Raw genomic sequence first — 24,146 nt, forward strand, 5'->3', positions numbered from 1 at the left:
GCAGCCTGACCAAACAATCCCTAAATGGAAAATTCGTCTTTAGCCCTCAGCCAATAAGAGAGGGGTCTGGAAGCGTCACTCCAGAGGGAATCACACCAGATGATTTTGGGTACGTTGGAGAACGCATTTGCTGTGGCTAAAAATAGTAGCGATATCAAATCAGACAAAGAGTTTTGAATTTGATAAGAATTTATTCTAAAAGAGGACCATATTGTACAAGCATTATACACGGTATAATACTTTTAGGTCACTTATGGGAAAGCTTTTACAAGTTTATCTTTCCTTCTAAATTGAGCAGAAACAATGTCATGTTCCCTTTGATATTGCCATTCCGTTTATTTTTAATCCTGAAAAACTCCCCATTCTTTAACGATTAAAAGCATACTCATAACATCATGCAGCCACCACTATGCTTGAAAATGTGGAGAGTGGTACTCAATAATGTGTTGTATTGAGGACAAAAAGTTAATTGCTTGGCCAAATATTTTGCAGTATTACTTTAGAGCCTTGTTGCAAACAGGATGCATGTTTTGGAATATAACAAGCTTCCTTCTTTTCACTGTGTCTATTAGGTTAGTATTGTGAAGTAACTACAATGTAGTTGAGCCATCCTCAGTTTTCTCCTATCACAGCCATTAAACTCTGAAACTGTTTTAAAGTCACCATTGGCCTCATGGTGAAATCCCTTAGCGGTTTCCTTTCTTTCCAGAAACTGAGTTAGGAAGGATGCTTGTATCTTTGTAGTGACTGGGTGTATTGATACACCATCCAAAGTGTAATTAATAATTTCACCATGCTCAAAGGGATCTTCAATGACTTTTTTTGTACCCATCTACCAATAGGTTCCCTTCTTTGTGAAGGAATTGGAAAACCCCTGGTCTTTGTGGTTGAATCTGTGTTTGAAATTCACTGCTCGACTGAGGGACCTTACAGGTAAGAAATGAGGTAGTCGTAAAAAATATTGTTAAACACTATTATTGCACACAGAGTGAGTCCATGCAACTTATTGTGTGACTTGTTAAGCACATTTCTACTCCTGAACTTCTTTAGGCTTGTCATTACAAAGGGGTTGAATACTTGACTCAATATTTGTAATTAATTTGTAAAAAAAAAAAAAAAAAACATAATTCCACTTTGACAATATGGGGGGGTATTGAGTGTAGGTCAGTGACAAAAAAAATCTACATTTTATCCATTTTAAATCCAGGCTGTAACACAACTAAATGTGAAAAATGTAAAGGGGTGTGAACTTTCTGAAGACACTGTAAGTAACATAACCCAAATAATAATCAAATCAAATCGAATCAAATTGATTTATATAGCCCTTCGTACATCAGCTGATATCTCAAAGTGCTGTACAGAAACCCAGCCTAAAACCCCAAACAGCAAGCAATGCAGGTGTAGAAGCACGGTGGCTTGGAAAAACTCCCTAGAAAGTAATAATCATGTGAATTACATTTAATGAGTTCTATGTGACAGATAAGACAACTGTGTGAACACAAATAACTGGAGCAGTGGGATGAAGACAAAGCACACATTTTTCACTGTGTCAAATATAGAAAGAGTTCACCCAATTAATTTATTCCAAGTATTGAATATAAACCATTATATAGGGTGCGATTACACAGGCATCTCAATTCTGATATTTTTCCACTAATTGTTCTTTTAACCAATCACATCAGACCTTTTCATATCAGCGCCAGTTCAGAGCTAATCTAACTGGTCAAAATATCAGAATTGGGCTTCCTGGGGAAATGCAGTCTAACATGGTGGACCTGTTGAGTGGTTGAACCAGCTTGTGCCTTGTCAGTGCCAGGTGTGGGAGATTAATTGTAATTAACGGTATGGCCTTCAGTATATAACTAACCTGGATGTTTTCTGTGGCAGATTCCAATTACCATGAGACGGTTGGAGTGCATAGGGAAGATGAGATTGTCCAAATTCAGAAGGGGTGCTGCTCAGGTCATCTATAAGTCTTTGCTAGGTAAAGCCTCACCTTATCTCAGCTCACTGGTCACCATTGCAGCACCCACCCGTAGCACACGCTCCAGAAGGTATATTTAACTGTTCACCCCTAAAGCCAATTCCTCCTTTGGCCGCCTTTCCTTCCAGTTCTCTGCTGCTAATGACTGGAACGAACTGCAAAAATCACTGAAGCTGGAGACTCATATCTCCCTCACTAACTTTAAGCATCAGCTGTCAAGAGCAGCTTACAGATCATTGCACCTGTACATAGCTCATTTGTAAATAGCCCACCCAACTACCTCATCCACATATTTTTGTTGTTGTTGTTGCTCCTTTGCACCCCAGTATCTCTACTTGCACATTTATCTTCTGCACATCTATCACTCCAGTGTTACATTTCTAAATTCTAATTATTTTGCCACTACGGCCTATTTATTGACTTACCTCCCTAATCTTACCTCATTTGCACACACTGTATATAGACTTTCTATTGTGTTATTGACTGTACGTTTGTTTATTCCATGTGTAACTCGGTGTTGTTGTATGTGTCGCACTGCTTTGCTTTATCTTGGCCATGTCACAGTTGTAAATGAGAACTTGTTCTCAGCTGGCCTACCTGGTTAAATAAAGGTGAAATAAAATACATGTGGTTATGGCAAGGTTGCCTGCATGCAAGTTGGACCTGCTCTCCTTCTCCCTGGGCATGCCCCTCAGGTGTTGTGCAAAGTATTTTATTTTTCACTTATTTAACCCTTATTTTATCAGGTAAGTTGACTGAGAACACATTCTCATATACAGCAACAACCTGGGGAACAGTTACGGGGAGAAGAGGGGAAGAAATTAGAAAGAAATGGTATATTTGTGTTTGATTTATTTGATAACGAAGGAAACTCTCTTATAGAAAGTTCTTAAACATATAACTGCCCAATACATTATAAAGAATGTAATGTGTAATATGTAAAGCAATACCTTCAGGACTTCCTCAATTAATGAAATCTAATTTGTGTTTTGGAGAACGTATCAAGATAGAGGCACAATTTATGTTAGAAGGTTGCCCCCTGTTGGAAAATAAATGTAATAATACATTCATAAGAACTTTTTAAGTCAAAGAACAAGATCTCTCTTAGAGGGCAATTCTTCTGGAGTTCATACATTACTGGAATTGAATGGAGGAAAGCGTTGTTGCTCCGTCACAAATGTTGTATATCAAATAAAGTAAAAGAAATTCCCTTTAAAATATTGCACAAAATATACCCTTGCAATAACTTGTCTAAATTCATGGACTTAGGTCATTAGCCTTTTCTGTGATAAAGAAGGGGAATCTATATTACACATGTTTTATGTGTGACTCTGTGAAGTTATTTTGGCGCGAGTTAATTATTTACATTTTTAATTTCATCAATAAGTCCAATGTATTTACAACAAAAGATGTAATATGTTATTATTTAAATGAAAACAAAACTACTGAATTAGTCACTAATTTCCTCAGTCTCTGTTAAATTTTATATACACAAAAACAAATATTTAAAATTTGTCCGAAAATGCTAAATATTTATTTTGAAATCCAATATTTAATAACATTTTATTTTAGGTACCTTAATAACTTTCGAAAGTCAATTCTTGTGATGTTAATTTTTTACTTTTAATGTTTCTTCAGAGAAAATATACGTGTAGGGATGTCCTATGTTTGTATTATATTGTCATTTAAAATGTAATAATAATACATATTTTATGAATTACACAACAAAAAAACATACTAGCCTCATACCGACAACTGATATTGTTTTTCCTCAAAGTTGCGGGGATGTCACGTCCTTCTTACCAGTACACTCGTAACAACTTAAGCATTACGACACTTCTCTTTGATCAAATAAACTTCACGTAGTAAATAAGCCATACATTTTTTGTTGTCAATTCGACATATTGACCTCCACAAAAACTCATTGCTTGGTGGACGAAACAACAAAAAACGTCACCCGTTGGTGGGAGACTGATTTTCCGCAGTTGGGCCCTTCTGAAGAGATGGGTGCATGGCAATTACAGGAAAAAAAGGTATGTAGCGCCATCTGCAGGGACAATGTTTTAAGCACAAACTTTGCCCAGAGAAATTTGAGGCTGCAAAATGATAAGGGAACAGGGGATTTACATTTACATTTACATTTACATTTAAGTCATTTAGCAGACGCTCTTATCCAGAGCGACTTACAAATTGGATTTAGAGATGTTTTTATTGTTACATATTTACTTTGACAATATTTGGAATCACGACTCTGTCGTATCCAAAAACAAATGTTTTAGTCTTATCTACAGTACATTGCATGGAATAGTATATATTTACATAATGGGAATTGTCCTATGCTGATCATTAATGGACAGGATTTCGAGACTTACATGATTAACTCTTAAAATAAGATTAAATGTTTTACTAAATGTATAAGTACAACTAATCAGCAAAATAGTTTACTTCTTAACTATACCAGTCACATTACCTACTCACACCACACACGTCTGTTCATTCTGTCTTCCTGTCACAGGCAGCTCTATTTCCTCATTCTGTAAATCAAGAACAAGTTATTATTGTAAGTGCAACAGCCATGGATGTGTTAAATATCATCATGCTGATTATCTTGGGGAAATGTCAAGATAGGCAATTATTTTCACAAGCTAGTCAAACTTGATTGGGTTTGTTGGATACAATCAAGGAGCCTGATTCTTCTGTAACTTTGGAAAAATTATTTTCTCAAAGGGAAAACATGTCTAATGTATCAAGAAGACAAAGAAGTAGAGATACCACTGCAATGTGAAGAGGGTCTAGACAACACAGTCGATTAACTGCACTTCTGATGTCAATGAGAAGGAATGTGATGGCTTTAAGGGCAAAACACCAAGTACCAAATCATATATCACATTTAAAAATGTGCATTATTTGCATGTGTTTGCAATTTTACCTCAACATTTCTATTTTCTTTTCATTTCTGAAAAGATCCTTTATTGTGGCATTTTCTAAATCAATGAGTTCACATTTCCATTTCCACAAATTCACATTTCCTAAATGATCCTGTATGAGGAAACCAACTCATGTAAAATCTGATAAATATACACACGTATTCAATACAACTTATTTGCTTGATATTATATTCAGATCAATAGTTCAATCATTCTCTATTTCTGTTTAGGAAGATATGGTTAAAATGAAAATGTGTTCCTTCTCCATAGTAGTGAAAGATGTGCCTGATCTGGAAACTCAGGTCACCAAACAGGAACGAGAATCAATCAACCTTACATGCCATTTCACAGCTGCAAAAGATTATTCCGACAAGCCATTCTCCGTGTACTGGATCAAGACCATCAGCGAAGAAAGCACTTGTCTTTATTCCTTTTCTTATGAAAGCCATGACGCACAAACCTATAACCATCACTGTCTCACTGATAAGGACTTGCTTAAAAGAGTGACACATACTTCATATCCCTCCCAAAATGGACGCAACTATCATCACCTTAAGATGAACAATGTCACACATTCGGACAGTGGACAGTATGTGTGTCTTAAAAGTACAAGTACAAGGTGAAAAATGGTAGTCAGGTCATCACCAATATGACAGTCCCTGTGAAAGAGAATGAAGAATTCAACAACCACACCTCCAATAATGAAATAGCTCTGTAAAATAGTGAGTTACAGTACATTGTTAACACTAAACAATCATGAGTGAATAATACATAATTGATCTTCATTCTAAATGCTTTGTGTTTTAGATCCTTTCATACCACTATGTGGTGGGAGCCCTTTACTTCTGCTTATTTGTTACTACCATTGTTATTGTCATGAGGAAAACATTTTGGTAGCATTGCCTTTAAATTGTGGGTCAAATGTTTCGGATAGCCTTCCACAAGCTTCCCACAATAAGTTAGGTGAATTTGGACCCATTCCTCTTGACAGAGCTGGTATAACTGAGTCAGGTTTGTAGGCCTCTTTGCTCACACACGCTTTTTCAGTTCTGCCCAAAAATGTTCTATAGGGTTGAGGTCAGGGCTTTGTGATGGCCACTCCAATACCTTGACTTTGTTGTCCTTAAGCCATTTTGTCACAACTTTGGAAGTATGCTTGGGGTCATTGTACATTTGGAAGACCCATTTGCGACCAAGCTTTAACTCCCTGACTGATGTCTTGAGATGTTGCTTCAAAATATCCACATAATGTTTCTTCCTCATGAGGCCATATATTTTGTGAAGTGCACCAGTCCCTCCTGCAGCAAAGCACCCCCACAACATGATGCTGCCACCCCTGTGCTTCACGGTTGTGATGGTGTTCTTCGGCTTGCAAGCCTCCCCTTTTTCTTCCAAACATGACGATGGTCATTATGGCCAAACAGTTCTATTTTTGTTTCATCAGACCAGAGGACATTTCTCCAAAAAAGTACGATCTTTGTCCCCATGTGCAGTTGCAAACCGTAGTCTGGCTGTTTTATGGCGGCTTTGGGGCAGTGGTTTCTTCCTTGCTGAGCGGCCTTTCAGGTTATGTCGATTTCGGACCCGTTCAACTGTGAAAAAAGATACTTTTGTACCGGTTTCCTTCAGCATCTTTACATGGTCCTTTGCTGTTGTTCTGGGATTGATTTGCACTTTTAGCATCAAAGTACATTCATCTCTGGTTCATCCTTGGGAAATTGCTCCCAATGATGAACCAGACTTGTGGAGGTCTCCAATTTTTCTTCTGAGGTCTTGGCTGATTTCTTTTGATTTTCCCATGATGTCAGGCAAAGAGGCACTGAGTTTGAAGGTAGGCCTTGAAATACATCCACAGGTACACCTCCAATTGACTCAAATGATGTCAATTTGCCTATCAGAAGCTTCTAAAGCCATGACATCATTTTCTGGAATTTTCCAAGCTGTTTAAAGGCACAGTCAATTTAGTGTATGTAAACTTCTGACCCACTGGAATTGTGATACAGTGAATTATAAGTGAAATAATCGGTTTGTAAACTATTTTGGGAAAAATGACTTGTGTCATGCACAAAGTAGTTCCTAACCGACTTGCCAAAACTATAGTTTGCCAACAAACAATCTGTGTAGTGGTTGAAAAAACGAGTTTTAATGACTCCAACCTAAGTGTATGTAAACTTCTGACTTCAACTGTAGATGGAAACAGAAAAGTCTGACACTTCTGGGTAAAACACTGGGGTAAATCCTGTATGGAAATGCACCACTTGTCAGGCCAGGGAGTTTGGAAAAACTCCTGGTCGTCCCCAAAGCCAATTCCTCCTTTGACTGCCTTTCCTTCCAGTTCTCTGCTGCCAATGACTGGAACGAATTGCAAAAATCACTGAAGCTGGAGACTTATATCTCCCTCACTAACTTTCAGAATCAGCTGTCAGAGCAGCTTAACGATCACTGTACCTGGAAATAGCCCATCTTTAAATATCACTCCCAACTACCCCATCCCCATAATTTCTTTTTTTTGTTTGCTCTTTTGCACCCCAGTATCTCTACTTGCACATCATCCTCTGCACATGTATCACTCCAGTGTTAATGCTAAATTGTAATTATTTTTCCGCTATGGCCTATTTATTGCCTTACCTCCCTAACCTTTACGACATTTGCACACACTGTACATAGATTTTTCTATTGTGTTATTGACTACATTCATTTATCCCGTGTGTAACTCTGTGTTGTTGTTTTTGTCACACTGCTTTGCTTTAACTTGGCCAGGTTGCAGTTGTAAATGAGAACGCGTTCTCAACTGGCCTACCTGTGTCAAGCCCTGACCTTAGTTCCTTTTTATGTCTCTCTTTTGGTTTGGTCGGGGCGTGAGTTGGGGTGGGCATTCTCTGTTGTTTTTCTATGTTTTCTAAGTGTTTGGCCTGGTATGGTTCCCAATCAGAGGCAGCTGTCTTTCGTTGTCTCTGATTGAGAACCATACTTAGGTAGCCTGTTCCCACCTAGTGTTTGTGGGTAGTTGTTTCCTGTTTTGTGTTGGGTTGTGTCACCTTTCAGGACTGTTTTTCGATTTTCGTTGTGTCACTTAGTTATTTTGTATTTCGTGTTCAGTTATATTACATTAAAATGGACACTTACCACGCTGCGTTTTGGTCCGATCTTTCCTGTTCCTCAGATGAAGAAGATCGTTACAACCTGGTTAAATAAAGGTGAAATAAACATTTAAAAAACATGCTACTAATGATTTAATGCAATTCATATTTATTATTGATCTATTACAGAGATCAAGATGGAGAGGAGACGCATGACTCAGACTGTGAGTGTGCATTGTGCATGTTTATTCCATAATAGGAATGTGTGAATATGTTCATAGAAATACAGTGCTGCTGACTGCAGCTCAAACCCATCTAGTCCCACTACTTCCTCTTTCTGGGTGTAGGCTCCCCATATGCTGTGAGCAGAAGAGAGGAGGAGGGTCCCTAATCACTTCTGAAGATGACTGAAGTGAGAGATCCTATTACTGCACAGAACAGGGCCGAGGAACACTGCACAGAACAGGGCTGAGGAACATGCTGATGTTGCTGCCGAGCCCTATTCTGTGGTCATGCTCAATACTGAATATGAGGCCTTTGACCCCCAGGCCACACAGACGTCATGCACTTGACCACCTCAGGATTGGAACGAAAGTATGAATTACTAACAACCAATAGTTACTCATATCATGTAGATATTGTTTTTAGATGGGGGTTGGGGTGGGGCCACCAGGGGTTTGTTTGGGATGGGGGTCAAATCAAATCAATGTTATTTGTCACATGCCCCGAATACAACAGGTGTAGACTTACAGTGAAATGCTTACTTACAAGCCCTTAACCAACAATGCAGTTTTAAGAAAAAAATACCCCAAAAAATGTCAGAAAAAAAAGTAACATAATTAAAGAGCAGCAGTAAAATTACAATTGCGAGGCTATATACAGGGGGTACTGGCAAAGAGTAAATATGCGGGGGCACCGGTTAGTCTTAAGTAATTGAGGTAATATGTACATTTAGGTAGAGTTATTAAAGTGACTATGCATAGATAATATGCTGCAATTGTTTATGTGTCGGGGGGCTAGGATCAGTCTGCAATGCAAATAGTCCGGGTAGCCATTTGATTAGATGTTCTGAAGTCTTATGGCTTGAATCTGTTTAGGGTCCTCTTGGACCTAGACATGGCACTCCAGTACCGCTTGCCGTGCGGTAGCAGAGAAAACAGTCTACGACTAGGGTGGCTGGAGTCTTTGACAATTTTTAGGTCCTTCCTCTGACACCGCCTGGTATAGAGGTCCTGGATGTCAGGAAGCTTAGCCCCAGTGATGTACTGGGCCATACGCACTACCCTCTGTAGTGCCTTGTGGTCGGGGGCCGAGCAGTTGCCATACCAGGCAGTGATGCAACCAGTGTTGCTCTCGATGTTGCAGCTGTAGAACCTTTTTGAGGATCTGAGGACCCATGCCAAATCTTTTCAGTCTCCTGAGGGGGAATAGGTTTTGTCGTGCCCTCTTCATGCTCTCTTGTCTTGGTGTGCTTGGACCATGTTAGTTTGTTGGTGATGTGGACACCAAGAACTTGAAGCTCTCAACCTGCTCCACTACAGCCCCGTCGGTGGGAATGGGAGGCGTGATCGGTACTCTTTTTCCTGTAGTCCTTTTCCGTCGTTGTCGGTATTCAGGCTTACCACTGTTGCATCATCGGCAAATTTAATGATGATGTTGGATCCACTCATGCTGGATTGAACATTTTCATTAAATGGTGGTAGTGCTCAGTCCTACAGTTGTTCTTAATGTTTCTCTGATATTGTGTGATACTGAATGTTTGATTGCCTAATTATTATGTAGCATTGAATAAACATTGCATAAATAAAATGAATGGGATTTTTTATTTTGATATGCAATCTTTGCAATATCAATTTGATTATCAATTGGGGATAGTGTATAATGAGCCCTAAGTCGACATATGAATGGATCAGACGATGCTTGAGGAATCAAGAGCTTGAGAGAAATAACTTTATGGGGTTCTCCCAAGCCTCCAGTTTTAGGTCAAAAGGCCCATACGTTTTATAGTCTGGATAGCAGTCAGTTAAAACTGGTCCCAGGTCTGTACTTGGGGGTGCAACATAGCCCGCCTCGAAACTCCTCCCCTGTCTGTCTCTGTCTCCTCCCGAAGGTAAACATGGCCGCTGTGTCTATAAAGCGATACGATAGCAAAGCTTTGGATATAATGCTGCTAGCTAGCTAAATACCAAAGTTATCACTGCTGTATGCCATCAGGGTTTACGTTGTGGAGTTCTTCTCCAGCAAGCTAATGAATGGACCAACGTTCTGCAGCAAGGCGTTCGCAAAGTTCTGCAAATGGAATGCTTGCTAGATAGCTTTCTCTACCAAATTGTTTCACGAACTAAAACTTGCTTGCTAGCAGCGAACTGCAATGTTAGCTTACTAGCTCGCTAGGACACCCATAGCTCGCCAGCACAGCACAACAGCTGTGTGTTGACACGAAAGGGGATCGCCAGCCAGCTTTCTCAGCCTGATCCAAATGGAGAAATCAATCTCGAAAAATGGATTGTATTTGACTACTTGACATATTCAGCAGTTTATTTTTGAGCTGTTGTGCTATCGCGCTTACACGTTAGCTACGTTTTGACATTATTTTCTCACTGAAGTCTTGGAAGTATCCATTGATCAACTTTAGTTGTTGGACTCGAGCTATTAATAATGTTTTCTGTGAAGCCCATGAAACCAACCTTTAAATCCTACCTTCCGCCTTTACAGGTGAGTAACCTTACTTTACTAGCTACGTTACTTTGTCGTCAGTATACTATAACTTGTACTACTGAGTAGTTAGCTAGGTAGGATTACTTGTTAAATCCCTAGCTACTGTATATGTTGTGCATTTAGTTAGCTTATTATAGACTAACAAACTGTCTCTGTTTTACCTTTCATGCAGACTGATCTGAAAAAAATTCCACAGCCACCCATCAAGAAGTTAGAGGCCAGGTTACTTCCAGGTGAGTTTACAGTTCCCTCTGCCACAGCTAACTTGTTGCCTCTGCCTGTTCTAATGAACGAACAGCTATGTTATGAGACCGCAGAGGCTACATAAATTAAACCACCCATCAAAATATTTCACTCCTGAAAAATAACCAGTAAAGGCTGATCTCATCCAGTTATACTCTTTCTTCTCATGCTAAGGTAGAAGATAACTGATATTTCAATGACCAGCCAGTGAACTCCTGTATCTCTTCAGCTAAATGTAATTGGTTGTTTTGAATGTGTACTCTGTCAGTGCACCTCACTTGTGGTTTTGCCCACAGGTCATTTGCATCCCTAATTGTCACATTAGGCTGTGGTAATCTAATCCAATTTAGTCACTTTTTTTCTCTGGGCTGTTTCAAGTCACCATGGCAATGCAGTGCCATGGCTGGCCTCCTTTTCATCACTGCAACTAACGGTGCATAATTTAGCCTTAGTTAACAATGGGCTGGTTCATAAATTCCTTCCTGCCTTTGCAGAATCCCAGCTCAGAGAGGATGCGAGTTGGTTAATGACTGTCTTAAGGAGAATACAATAAGAGATTCACAAGGGTATTTCCTGTTCACATGGCATCAGTCACTAAAAGCTATTTACCACATTTAGTGTGTTTTTCTCCACCAATGAGTTTTTAATGTGTGGCAGGACCTCATGTTTGTTTATTTATATGTTTTTACATTAAGTTGGCAGTGTTTGTGTGAGCTAAACTGACACCCAACCTCTCCTTATTACATTTTGCTCCAGTATATTAAGATAAACAAGGAGACATCAGAAATAAAATGAAAATTCTGTGTATATATCTAACCATCACTTATCAAACTGTGTACAGGGAGGGGCCATGACCCTCCCACTCGATTCATGTTGCCCCCCCTCCCCCATAAACTATTGTTCCAAAAAAGCCAGGATGTGTAACAACATTCTTTGGCATTTCGGTTCATTCTAGGCTGTTATGGAGGCAGAATCTCACTGATATAATGGAGCAAGATTGAGAAACACTTGACCATATAACCTTGAAGTATCAGTAGGCCTATATCTGAGTCTAAGGACAAGTAATGAACCAGAGGTTGTGCTGTGGGACGAATTTCCCTTTGAGGCATTCACTCCTTATAATTAAGCAACAGAGAATAGACCTTCCCTCATTCTAGAAGCAATTAGCGCATATTTTTATTTATTTATTTTTTACGCTGCTGAAATAAAACCAAAATGTTGTCCTTTATTGTTATTTTCTCTGCTTTGCAGTGCTCTATGCTGACCTTGTTTTTACAAGGAACACATGTGCGCTGAAGTTGTAAAATGTTTGCGTACACAAAGAAATTTAGGAGCGCAGGGAAAAAATATTTGATGTAATAATGCTAGAATCCTTCATTTTTAGGATTGCACAGTAAAATATTTAGGCGCATATGTGAGTAAAACAGGTGCACTGTATAGCCCTGCTTTGGTTGTATACTTCTACTCTTCTCTATTTCTCTGCTCTATTTCAGCTGATCATTTTAAGATGCTGGTATGTTTTATAGAGGGATGGCCGCTGTTCTTTGACTGGAGGTTTAGCTAGTGTTATTGCTGGGTTCTGCCAGTGTCTTTAAATGAATGCTGGCAGTAAAAGTAAACATGAGGCCCTCACGCAGTGCCACCTGGCCTTGCTTTACAAAATAAGGTAGTCACCTCCTCTCCCTCAACTGGACTACAAACAGTTTAGCCTACATTGAATCTCAGGTTTGATTTTACACCATGGCCTATGTTCTGATCTTTAGTTCATGGCACTGTGAAGGTGGCCCTGAATGGGGAGACTTTGGCTTTGTTTGTGGGCTTCCCAGCTCCTTGGCAGTGTTGCTATGCAACTTGAATGTGACCCATTCAAAGGGCTCTCTGGTTGAATGAGCCATTCAAGTCCACACCAAACTGACCAGACAGAGGACCACACTGGGTCTAACTCATCTCAACAAATCATCTCAACTGTGCTCCCTCTTCTATCTTCCCCTCTCTCTCTCTGTTCATCTGTCCTACCCTTTTAATTTCTGGAGCTCTCTGTTTATATCTCTGTCCTATTCAGATTCTCTCCATCCCTGGCTTGTCCTTCGCTGGCTGACCACCATTTTTATTTTTTTCCTCCTCTAGGCCTAGTTCTCTCTCTCATCCCCCACTCTCTTTCTCTCTCTCCTACTCTCACTTTGTATGTGACTTGTGTTTCTGGCGTGTGTGGGTGTCCAAACATAGACAACCAACATTGACTGTCTTGCTTAGGCTCCTCGCTGACACACTGTCACCTTTATGACACATGTTCATCTCAACTGTAGGCATCTGTAATGATAGTTAGACAGGTACTTAGATGTCCCACTGTTGTTTTCTCAGTAGGAGAATGTGAGCTGAGGCCTCCTGAGGCTGTGGAAGAATGTGCCTGGCAGTGGTGTTTGCATGAGGCAAAGCTAACTCTCTGTACTCCCAAAACCCTTTCTCACCTCTCTGGCCACATACTAATGCTGTCCTCCGTCTCTCAAATCAAATCAAATGGATTTATATAGCCCTTCATACATCAGCTGATATCTCAAAGTGCTGTACAGAAACCCAGCCTAAAACCCCAAACAGCAAGCAATGCAGGTGTAGAAGCACGGTGGCTAGGAAAAACTCCATAGAATGGCCAAAACCTTGGAAAGAAACCTAGAGAGGAACCAGGCTATGTGGGGTGGCCAGTCCTCTTCTGGCTGTGCCGGGTGGAGATTATAACAACATGGCCAAGATGTTCAAATGTTCATAAATGACCAGCATGGTCGAATAATAACAAGGCAGAACAGTTGAAACTGGAGCAGCAGCACGGCCAGGTGGACTGGGGACAGCAAGGAGTCATCATGTCAGGTAGTCCTGGGGCATGGTCCTAGTGCTCAGGTCCTCCGAGAGAAGGAAAGAGAGGAGAGAATTAGAGAACGCACACTTAGATTCACACAGGACACCGAATAGGACAGGAGAAGTACTCCAGATATAACAAACAGACCCTAGCCCCCCGACACACAAACTACTGCAGCATAAGTACTGGAGGCTGAGACAGGAGGGGTCACCACGTAGTTTGTCAGCACGGGAGTTCTGCTCCGTTACTCACACAACCTAGGCTAATATGGGCAAAGTCATGAGTTTCTCAGAATGACATGTCTTATCGCTATCCATCAACAATGTCAAATCAAATGTATTTGTCACATACACATGGTTAGCAGGTGTTAATGCAAGTGTAGCGAAATGCTTGTGCTTCTAGTTCCAACCATGCAGTAATATCTAACAAGTAATATAACCTAACAATTTCACAACAACCACCTTATACACACAAGTGTAAAGGAATGCATAGGCAAGATGCAGTAGGTGATATAGAGTACAGTATATACATATGAGATGAGGAATGTAGGGTATGAGAATATTATAACGTGGCATTGTTTAAAGTGGCTAGTGAAACATTTAATTACATCAAGATGCAGTAGATGGTATGTGATTGTGTTACTGGCGCACTGTACTCTACTATTGTACAGGTGGAATGCTGAAGTATTATCTGTCCCTTTTAACTGCCATCTTTGTAACTGAGGCATTTCTCCCTAGTCCCATGTGACTGAGGGGATTGTGATAATCACTGTATACAGAGACCGTGTTGCGTCTCTGAGCCTGTGTCCCTCGCCACCAGCTGTCCGAACTGTGATCTGGTCTGCTAGGTGCTGTACATAAACACAGGCGGCCTGCTTTGAAAGCTACAAAACCCCAGGAAGCAAAGCCAGGTTGTGGCTAGTTGGGTCAGTTGGCAGGTCTGATCACATTAGTAGCACTATTGGATTTAGGGGTTTGTGGACTTAGTCAAAAAGGAGAACCTCATCCTTGGAAGCGTTTGTTCCCTCCAGTATGGTTACATGATATACATGTTTTTGACTTGCCAGTCACACACAGGATAGGCCTTGTGATTCTTATGGATCTGTGTTACCACGACCGTGGCCAACTGACATTTATCTGAATAGGCACTGAAAGTAGCCAACTCTGTGATAAACAGCGAGTGCTATGATGTAAGCGGTTGATGACATGACCACAGTACTGTTTGTTAGATGTTGTGGTAACCCAGGTTACTTGCAGAGTTGCTGTCCAGTGGGGGTTCAAGGCTGTGTGTGGCTGTACTGTACTCTTGTGTCAGACCCGTCAGCATTCTGCCTCCACAAAAAGAGTTGTTCACTCATCAAGCCTGCAGATTATTAGACCCAGCTTTCAAAAAAATACGTAATTTTTACCTTTATTTAACTAGGCAAGTCAGTTAAGAACAAATTCTTATTTTCAATGACGGCCTAGGAACAGTGGGTTAACTGCCTGTTCAGGGGCAGAACGACAGATTTGTACCTTGTCAGCTCGGATTTGAACTTGCAGCCTTCCAGTTACTAGTCCAACGCTCTAACCACTAGGCTACCCTGCCGCTTTGGAAGTGAACACGGTAGTGTTGGATGGGGGTGATGGTGGGCACTTGCTGACTTGTCCCACAATTACAAGAGCGGCAACCTATTTCTTCAGTCTCTCTCTCTCTCTCTGTTCCTTGTCTGATCTTAATCCAAGCTGAGAAACATGACCGTAGATCTCCACCTTACTATCCCCACTATCTTCAATAAGACTCACAGGCCGTAACGTTTTATTGTTATATCAAATAACTTGTAATGCAGTGACACGGGTCATATAATGTAGCTTGTAAACAATGTTTTACATGGATAACAGGCTAGAACAAATAAGCCTAGCCTTGGGTGGAATGTCCTATACAAGGAGTAGCCTACACAGTGCCTACACAGTGCAAGATTCACCTGGAAGTCAGCATTTCATTCCACTTCGTACGCCATCTTTATATCAATGTACGGTCAGGCTGTAATTTGGATGTACGGTCAGGCTGTAATTTGGATGTACGGTCAGGCTGTAATTTGGATGTACGGTCAGGCTGTAACTTGGATGTACGGTCAGGCTGTAACTTGGATGTACGGTCAGGCTCTAACTTGGATGTACGGTCAGGCTCTAACTTGGATGTACGGTCAGGCTCTAACTTGGATGTACGGTCAGGCTCTAACTTGGATGTACGGTCAGGCTGTAACTTGGATGTACGGTCAGGCTGTAACTTGGATGTACGGTCAGGCTGTAACTTGGATGTACGGTCAGGCTGTAACTTGGATGTACGGTCAGGCTGTAACTTGGATGTACGGTCAGGCTCTAACTTGGATGTACGGTCAGGCTGTAACTTGGATGTACGGTCAGGCTCTAACTTGGATGTACGGTCAGGCTCTAACTTGGATGTACGGTCAGGCTCTAACTTGGATGTACGGTCAGGCTCTAACTTGCTCATAGACAATGCAGTGTATAAAATGAATGCATCAAAAGAAACCAGCTCAATGGAAAGTGGCAGATTACTGTTGGGCTGAATGGGTTAAGCTCACGCTGACTGAGGAAAAACTGTCATTTTGACATGTGAGGATCCTGTTTGCAGTGCTGGGCCTGGTTCTCTTTGGCTGTTCCCTGCCTGTCCTACGGTAACCCTCTGCAAAGCAGCTCCAGCTGTTATGGATGGGCTGGCCTATAGTCTAGTGACGCTGCAGTGTCGCTCAACCATACTGCCACGATATAAAACCAGAGGGAATCACAACTGCACTGCATTCATGTAATGTACTAGTCTATCATAGTCTCTTCTACTTTAGGTCTTCACTTCATACATAGATTAAGCATGAATTTACCAATCATGAAATGCCAGGAACTTTGCACTATGTGAAGGTATCAGCTGCATTCGTTGAACTGGTCATTGTTTTAAATTTCAAATGTTTGAGAGAGACAACGGTTTGTCATAAACATTCATGTCCATCAAAGTTGCCAGCGAGTTTGCGAGCTCGTTACTGTCAGACCTCTTAGGTTCAGTGACACAGGAAACGGCAACATCAATAAAAACAACATTCATGGTTTAGTCTAGAAAGTTACGGTCTATTTTAGGACTGGGTACACCTGTCTTTTGATGAGGGGTTTTGATCTGGATGTAAACCTTGAGAGGAGGACCTCGATCCATCAAGCAGCCTTACTAACCAAAGCGGTTTCTGTCTGTTTGAGGCTGTGCTCAGTTAAAAGTTTATGCTTGGTTCTCAGTTCTCTTCATGGCAGATCATTTTCCCGGGAGGAGGACAGCTAGGCCCACCTGATCCCCATTCTCTGGCTCATGGGGTTTCCCTGGCAAGCCTGTAGTGCATGGGCTGAGTCTGAACTCCCACTGAATGGCCAGAGAGCGAGAAGGATCCTGGAGTAGAAACAGTCAGCAGTGTATGTGACTCATCATGGGCTCTTTTTTTATTTTGAAAAATATACCTCTTGGAGCCGTGTGCATCTGGGCTATGGAGGTAATTACAAAACATCTGTCTGTGACGAGGAGAGAGAAGTCCTGTAAATGGAGGGAATCCTCTTGAGTTCAGACACCAGGTTGTCAGGCTGTGGGTTTTTGTGTTGTGTCCTGAGATGCTACTGGAACCAAAGAGGGGTTAAAGTGTTGTGTTGACCTCCTCTGTCATGAAGCCGTCTAGCTATTCTCTGACAGGTATTTCCATCATCCTGACCCAATGCCTCAGACTGGAATGTGGGATCATTAGAGCCAATTCTAGGGCCTGAGAGGAGAAATGCACAGATCACTCTCCAGCAGTCTAACAGGATGCCTCTGGCTGGATGGCAGAAGCCTGAATGAGACTAGGAGAAAGACATTTTAGTGCGTGATCATTCCACTTCCATAGCATATTTCCCCCAGCTTCATTCATGTCATATTACTCAGCCATCAGTCCCTGTTTTGTTTCATCGCTATAAGACTTAAAATAACTGTGTGGTTAACACTCGCCTTCTATTTATGTCCCTTTTAGGCCTATGTTTTCTACCTCTTTCCTTTTTAATCCTAAATGTTATAGTTCATGTTACTTCCTGTTTGTCATCCTCAGGGGAGATTGTGGTGAACGAAGTGAGCTTTGTGAGGAAGTGCATTGGATCAGATAGCAGCCATGGTGACCTGTGGGGGAAGCTGATATGCACCAACTTCAAGGTTTCCTTCATCACCCATGATGCCCTCCCCATGCAGGTATGTTTTCAAGAAGGCTGCTGAGGGGAGGACGGCTCATAAAAGTAACTGGAACGGCGCGAATGGAATGTCATCAGATGCATGGAAACCGTGTGTTTGATGTATTTGATGCCATTCCACTGAATTCACTCCAGCCATTTACCATATGCCCGTCCTCCCTAATTAAGGTGCCACCAACCTCCTGTGGTGCACTCTGTATGCCCCTCTCTCAAAAATGACCGTAGCTCTATGGCCTGGTTACCCAGATTAATCCGAGACAATCTCCATTAAAATGTATTTTTATTCCACGACTAGTCTTAATCTGTGTCCCGGGAGACTGACCCTACATGATCACACCTGAGTTTATTGGAGAAAGTGTGGTCAAGGTTGTCTCACGATAAGCAACATGTGGGATAGGCCTGTTGTCTGTTGTAAAATACCCATCAACAAAAAGGTTTCTAGGACACTGCTGTCTTTCTTCCAGTGTCAGATGTTTTATGTAACCTCCCACCCTGTGCTTTTAGACCACCTGTTTTGTGTTAAGCTTATTTTGATGCCTTCCCCTCTTAAACAACTTAAGTGAGTCATCCCAGATCTGTTTACTTGAAAAACATAAGTTTATAGGACTCATGGAAGGATTGCACTACTCTTGGAAATTTAGCCTTGATTGTCATTGATTGCAAAGTTGTGGATTTGCCTTTCAGTTCAAATGGGTTAACTTTTAGATTAACATATTTGCTCAGAAGTTGTCAATGATCTCCATTCATCAGCTGATTCCATGTTAATCATTACATTTCACTGAAATACAAAAACAACAGTATCATCATCAGTGTTCCTGACCGAGCATTTCCAGATGGTTCAAATGTTTTCCCCTCAGCTGTTGATAACGTGGTGCAGTCTCACTCCGCTGCAGTTAAAACCAATCGTCTCCCTGGAACTATTGTATGCTTTTTCCCCAGGTCCCTCCTCACCATGTTCATCTCTGTGTTGTGTTCTCTCAGAGGTTCCAGGTTGCCAACCGTCTGCTTGGCGAGCACGATGTTCCCCTGGCGTGTGTGGAGCAAGTGGTGACAGGTAAGACCATGTGCCATTATGCTAACCATGGTGACAAGATGGCAAACAAACTCAAACAGAATTCTCCACCAAAATATAACTCCCAGTGGAAAGTAGCCTACATATGACACTGACAAGCCCTTTAGTCCAGAAAAAAGATCAGTTTAGGTTCCTGACAGGTAATGTTTTGTTTTTAAACGCCTGTAAAATAAATGACCTATGAAACGCATTGCCCCTCACGAATCTGTCTCTGACCAATATAGTGTATTTTGTCAGACACCCCACACTTGGACCGCTACAGCTGTAATGCTTCATCTACACCCAGCTGTTGAACTATGAATGCACAATGGACAGGTTGTGCTCTCCTCCTTTGAAATCCCCTTGAAAGTATTTTTTCTGTTGGCTGAGGGACCAGTCGGATCTCTCAGATTCAATCACATCCCATCTGGCTGACCTCAGTTTCTGTGTTTAGGTTTTATTTGACTGTCCTCTACCGGGCTGATTTTTAGATACACACCATTGACTTAAACCAGTTTTGGTGACTGCCTGCCTGCTCCCCCTGGTCACCGATCTGTTTTTAGTATCTCCATAGATGAGGTCATAGCCCAGACAGAGGGCCCTGGCTGAAAAGCCTATTCCGGATTAACCTTGTTTGTGTAACTTATAGCCTCACTCTCTGCTGACATGGCTGGGAGTGTGGGGCTCTTGTGCTGAGCTGATAGAGCATGAAGCAATGTTTTTTTACTCAGTACGCCCTCAACAAAGGTCCTTTATGAGAGCCTTGGCTTGGCAAAAACACTGACCCAATGCTCCACCCACCACAAACCGAGACGAGGCATAGGTCTTATCCTTGTCTTGTAAGGTTGAAAGTGTGTGCAGGTGGTGGTACACAGGCCAAGACTGGATTCCTGGTGTACCATGGAAACATGCATATCATCCTCTTCCTGTTATAAGATCATTAAATACTGAACAGAAATATAAACGCAACAGGCAACAATTACAGTTCATATAAGGAAATCAATGAATTGAAATAAATTCATTAGGCCCAATTGTCGTACTTGGGTAATTTTCTATTAAGGTATCTTTACTTTTCCTCAAGTAAAAGAGTCACCCAGTAAAATACTCCTTTAGTAAAAGTCTAAAGGTATTTTCAATATACTTAAGTATCAAAAGTAAATGTAATTCCTTATATTAAGCAAACCAGATGGCACCACCTTGTTTTTTATGTATTTACAGATAGCCAGGAGCACGCTCCAACCCGTAGACATAATTTACAAATAAAGCATGTGTTTAGTGAGTTCTCTGGCAACAACGCTGGTGGACATTGAGTTTCTTCATCTTTTTATGCCAATAACAAATCCACATACTGTATCAACACAGAACCCTCAAATTGACACCCTTTAGGGATTGTTTAAATGCAGCGTGATACAAAGTTGGACTATTTGTAAACATCATTCGTGCTCTCGTCCAGACATACTGCCAAATGTAATGTTACCTAATAGCCACAGTTGTTTTTTAAATTCTTGCAGGGATTATCCAACCCCAAAATCAGCTTACGTTACCCGTTACCCCACTAAATATAATACTTTTCTTGTGTAATTTTTGCCAATTTCAAGCTTTATTGCCCCCACACTTGCTTTTCCAATGACCAAAGGCCCCTTTGAGATTTTTCCGCTACCACCGCAATATTCGTATGATAACAACTCCCGCACAGACTCGGGAGAGGCGAAGGTCGAGAGCCATGCGTCCTCCGAAACACAACCCAACCAAGCTGCACTGCTTCTTAACACAGCGCGCATCCAACCCGGAAGCCAGCCGCACCAATGTGTCGGAGGAAACACCGTACACCTAGTGACCTGGTTAGTGTGCACTGCGCCCGGCCCGCCACAGGAGTCGCTAGTGCGCGATGAGACAAGGATATCCCTACCGGCCAAACCCTCCCTAACCCGGACGACGCTGGGCCAATTGTGCGTCGCCCCATATTCCTCCCGGTCGCGACCGGCTGCGACAGAGCCTGGGCTCGAACCCAGAGTCTCTGGGTTCTGCATCACGATGCCTTAGACCACTGTGCCACCCGGGACACCAAAATATGTACACATTTGATCTATATACTCACATACCCAAACTGTGTTCAAATACCTGTAATAATATACTGTATACGACATACTTGATTTTTATATACTTCATACTATATGCTATTAGTTAATTTTAGTACATTGTAAACAAACCGTAACCTTTCAGTTGAGCTTAGCATGTCTACCGGACGTTGATGCTGTTGCTATGCAGCCTCTTGCTAGCTTGTTAGCATAACATGACTAGTTTTGTTATTTTACAACTTCAGGTGTTTGGATTCAGACTGTTCAGAGCGCACACTACCCGCTCTCGACTAAGAGCAGGGTTGATCTGAGCGTTCTGACCTCAAAACCGTAGTCGAGCACATTTACATTTACGTCATTTAGCAGACGCTCTTATCCAGAGCGACTTACACCCAAGCTAACTGTCTAAAGTTGGCTAGCTTGTTAGCTACTTCCAGACACACATAAGAGAACACCTCACTCTAACCATTTTACTCTCTCTAGCAGAGCTGGTTATCCAAAGTGTTGGTGACTGTAACTGTGCTGCTGGCAACAATAGCCAGAATTAAATGTCTGTAGAGAACGCACAACGACTATACCATTTAACTAAGAATGACGTGAATAATCAAGTTAATAAACGTTGGGTAGTTAGTTAGATTATAGTTAATATACTGCCTAGGCTAAAATTTAAATGTACCAGTTCACAATAGCATATCTGAATTCTTTATTAGATTAGAATTTTGCCATCAGCAGGGAAATGCTTCCCAGTTTTATCCATGATTAGATGTTTTTCCCATATTTGAGCCGAATTGGTAGAATGCTCTTGCGCTTCTTTTAGTGCCTCTATTGCTTTGCTATAGTTGACCTTTTCTATGATGGTTATTTCTGCGCTTCTCTCAATGGTGTCAAGAGTTTAGATTTTCTTTCTCACAGGTTTTAATATGTGCCAGTTAAAAAAAACAAAATCCAAGATAGTGTTACCCACTTCCCAGGAGAGAAGTTATGGTATTTGTGCCTTTCAGTTGGTCACGGCACTTGATTCCTTTGCATTAGAACTAATAGTGAAGCGTCTGCCAATGTTCTACTGGAGAATATGGAAGACCTAATGTCTTATACCAGTGTCCCACTTCAAATATAACTGTTGTTGACAACACATGTTACCAAAATTAGGGTAATCATCATGTAAATCTCTCGTCAATACACACACTCAGGAAACATAAACACACAAAACAAACAGTATTTGGTTAGGAATGTCTTCCTTTGATATCATTTAAAAAATGAGTTATTTCTTCTCCAAATATTTTTTAATTACTATATGTAATTTTACATTTTGTAGCAACTTGGTAGTTTCCCCCATGCACATTTCAGTGTAAGGTTTAAAGTTATAGCTGGTATGACCTTTAAAAAAATAGATTTTTTTTTTTTATATATATATATATATATATATATATATATATATAAAAAATAAATCTATGTCTTTCAGAGAACAGGAATTTCAAAGTGTTCTTAGAACAGGTTTTTATAAGTTCCCAGAACTTTCCCCTATTGGAGGTTGCGTTTAAGAAAATCAGTCTCACCCTTAATTTATTTAGTCTGTTTGGAATGGCAAATCCACTCAATGACTCTCCCTGCCGGTCTGAGAGGGTCCCTTTTCTGCTCTGCTTTGAGTGTGGGGCTCCCTGCCATGTCTAACGCAACCTCGGTCTCCTCGGGAGCCATCAGGAAACTGAGTTAGCCATCACATCCGTGTCACCAAATTGTCAGATAAATTCTATAGGAAGAGACTGCAGATTCTTTCAAACAACAACAATTTTATTCTTAGATTTGCAGAAATTAAGCAATCAACCATCACTAAGAATAGTTAGAGTTGAAAGCTCTACAAACCGAGTTGGCCCTCAGCTTTTATAGAAAAGTCCAACCTCATTGTTTATGTGGCAGTTAGCAGATGTGTGCGTAACAGTGTACAAAAGGCGTTTAGTTTGTCTCTGTAGATGGCTGACGTTGCCACTATTGTCTGTTCCTTCCTGCATGTTTCCATACAGAGGAGTTCCTACAGATAGTACAAACGGGATGTTACATACTGCAGTCGCACCCAGCTCTTATCTGCACGCCCAGACTTATAACTGTCCCACAAGACAACAAGCCTGCATCGGGAGAAAAAAAACACGAGCATATAACAATGGACAATTATCTAAGTAAAAACGGCATAGTATGTCTAATTTAGTAATTTTCCACTACAACATTACTACAGTCAGCATGCCAATTGTACACACTGTCAACTTGAAACATCTGTGGTGTTTGTGTGACAAAACTGCAAATTTTAGTGGCCTTTTATTGCCCCCAGCACAAGGTGCACCTGTGTACCAATCATGCTGTTTAATCAGCTTCTTGATATGCCACACCTATAAAGTGGATGGATTATCTTGGCAAAGGAGAAAAACTCACTAACAGGGATGTAAACAAATTTGAGAGAAATGTTTTTGGTGCGTATGAAAAATCTCTAGGATCTTTTATTTAATCTAATGAAAAATGGGACCAACACTTTACATGTTACGTTTTATCGTTTTGTTCACTATATTATAACTGAAATAAACAGTTGAGTCTTGTGGAAGATGTTTTACCATATGTAATACTCGAGGAACCTCAAAAGATTTTTCTGTATTCAGAGTATTACCCCATAAAGAGTCATCCGAACATGAAGAATGAAGTTCCTCATTTGTTTTTAGACAGCTGAGGTCTGGTGGATCAATTTCAGTTCCTACTTGGTAGAATTTCTCTGAAGCTCTGTGGTGACATAGATAATCAGTTTTTCTGTCGAATCTTTGGTCACTCAGTTTCCCACTTCCCACATATACATTACCCCTCACAATACTAGTGTTGTCCCAGATCTGTACTGTATGTGCTTTATCCCAACTCTTCTAAAGAAAAAACATTAGTCCTACAGACCTGGGACCAGGCTACTACTGTTACTATTTGACTATCCATTAGCCC

At 41.0% G+C, this 24,146-nt stretch overlaps 1 protein-coding gene and 1 long non-coding RNA gene across 2 annotated transcripts in view; both read left to right on the forward strand.

Moving 5' to 3' along the window:
- The first annotated feature begins 842 nt into the window (after positions 1–842).
- LOC124035051 lies at positions 843–8,616 on the forward strand. The gene is made up of 4 exons (XR_006838671.1): positions 843–933; positions 1,888–1,984; positions 8,181–8,215; positions 8,339–8,616. It is a non-coding gene; the product is annotated as an uncharacterized LOC124035051 (long non-coding RNA).
- A 1,471-nt stretch (positions 8,617–10,087) lies between these two features.
- Positions 10,088–24,146, forward strand: part of LOC124035732 (myotubularin-related protein 10-like) — a 29,775-nt gene continuing 15,716 nt past the window's right edge. Inside the window, exons 1-4 of the mRNA XM_046349349.1 lie at positions 10,088–10,706; positions 10,882–10,942; positions 17,912–18,048; positions 19,029–19,101. Coding sequence (XP_046205305.1) covers positions 10,650–10,706; positions 10,882–10,942; positions 17,912–18,048; positions 19,029–19,101 — 328 coding nt within the window. The 5' untranslated portion in view covers positions 10,088–10,649. The remainder of the gene's footprint in view (positions 10,707–10,881; positions 10,943–17,911; positions 18,049–19,028; positions 19,102–24,146) is intronic.

Source organism: Oncorhynchus gorbuscha, linkage group LG05, assembly GCF_021184085.1.
Source record: "Oncorhynchus gorbuscha isolate QuinsamMale2020 ecotype Even-year linkage group LG05, OgorEven_v1.0, whole genome shotgun sequence".
Taxonomy (NCBI): domain Eukaryota; kingdom Metazoa; phylum Chordata; class Actinopteri; order Salmoniformes; family Salmonidae; genus Oncorhynchus; species Oncorhynchus gorbuscha.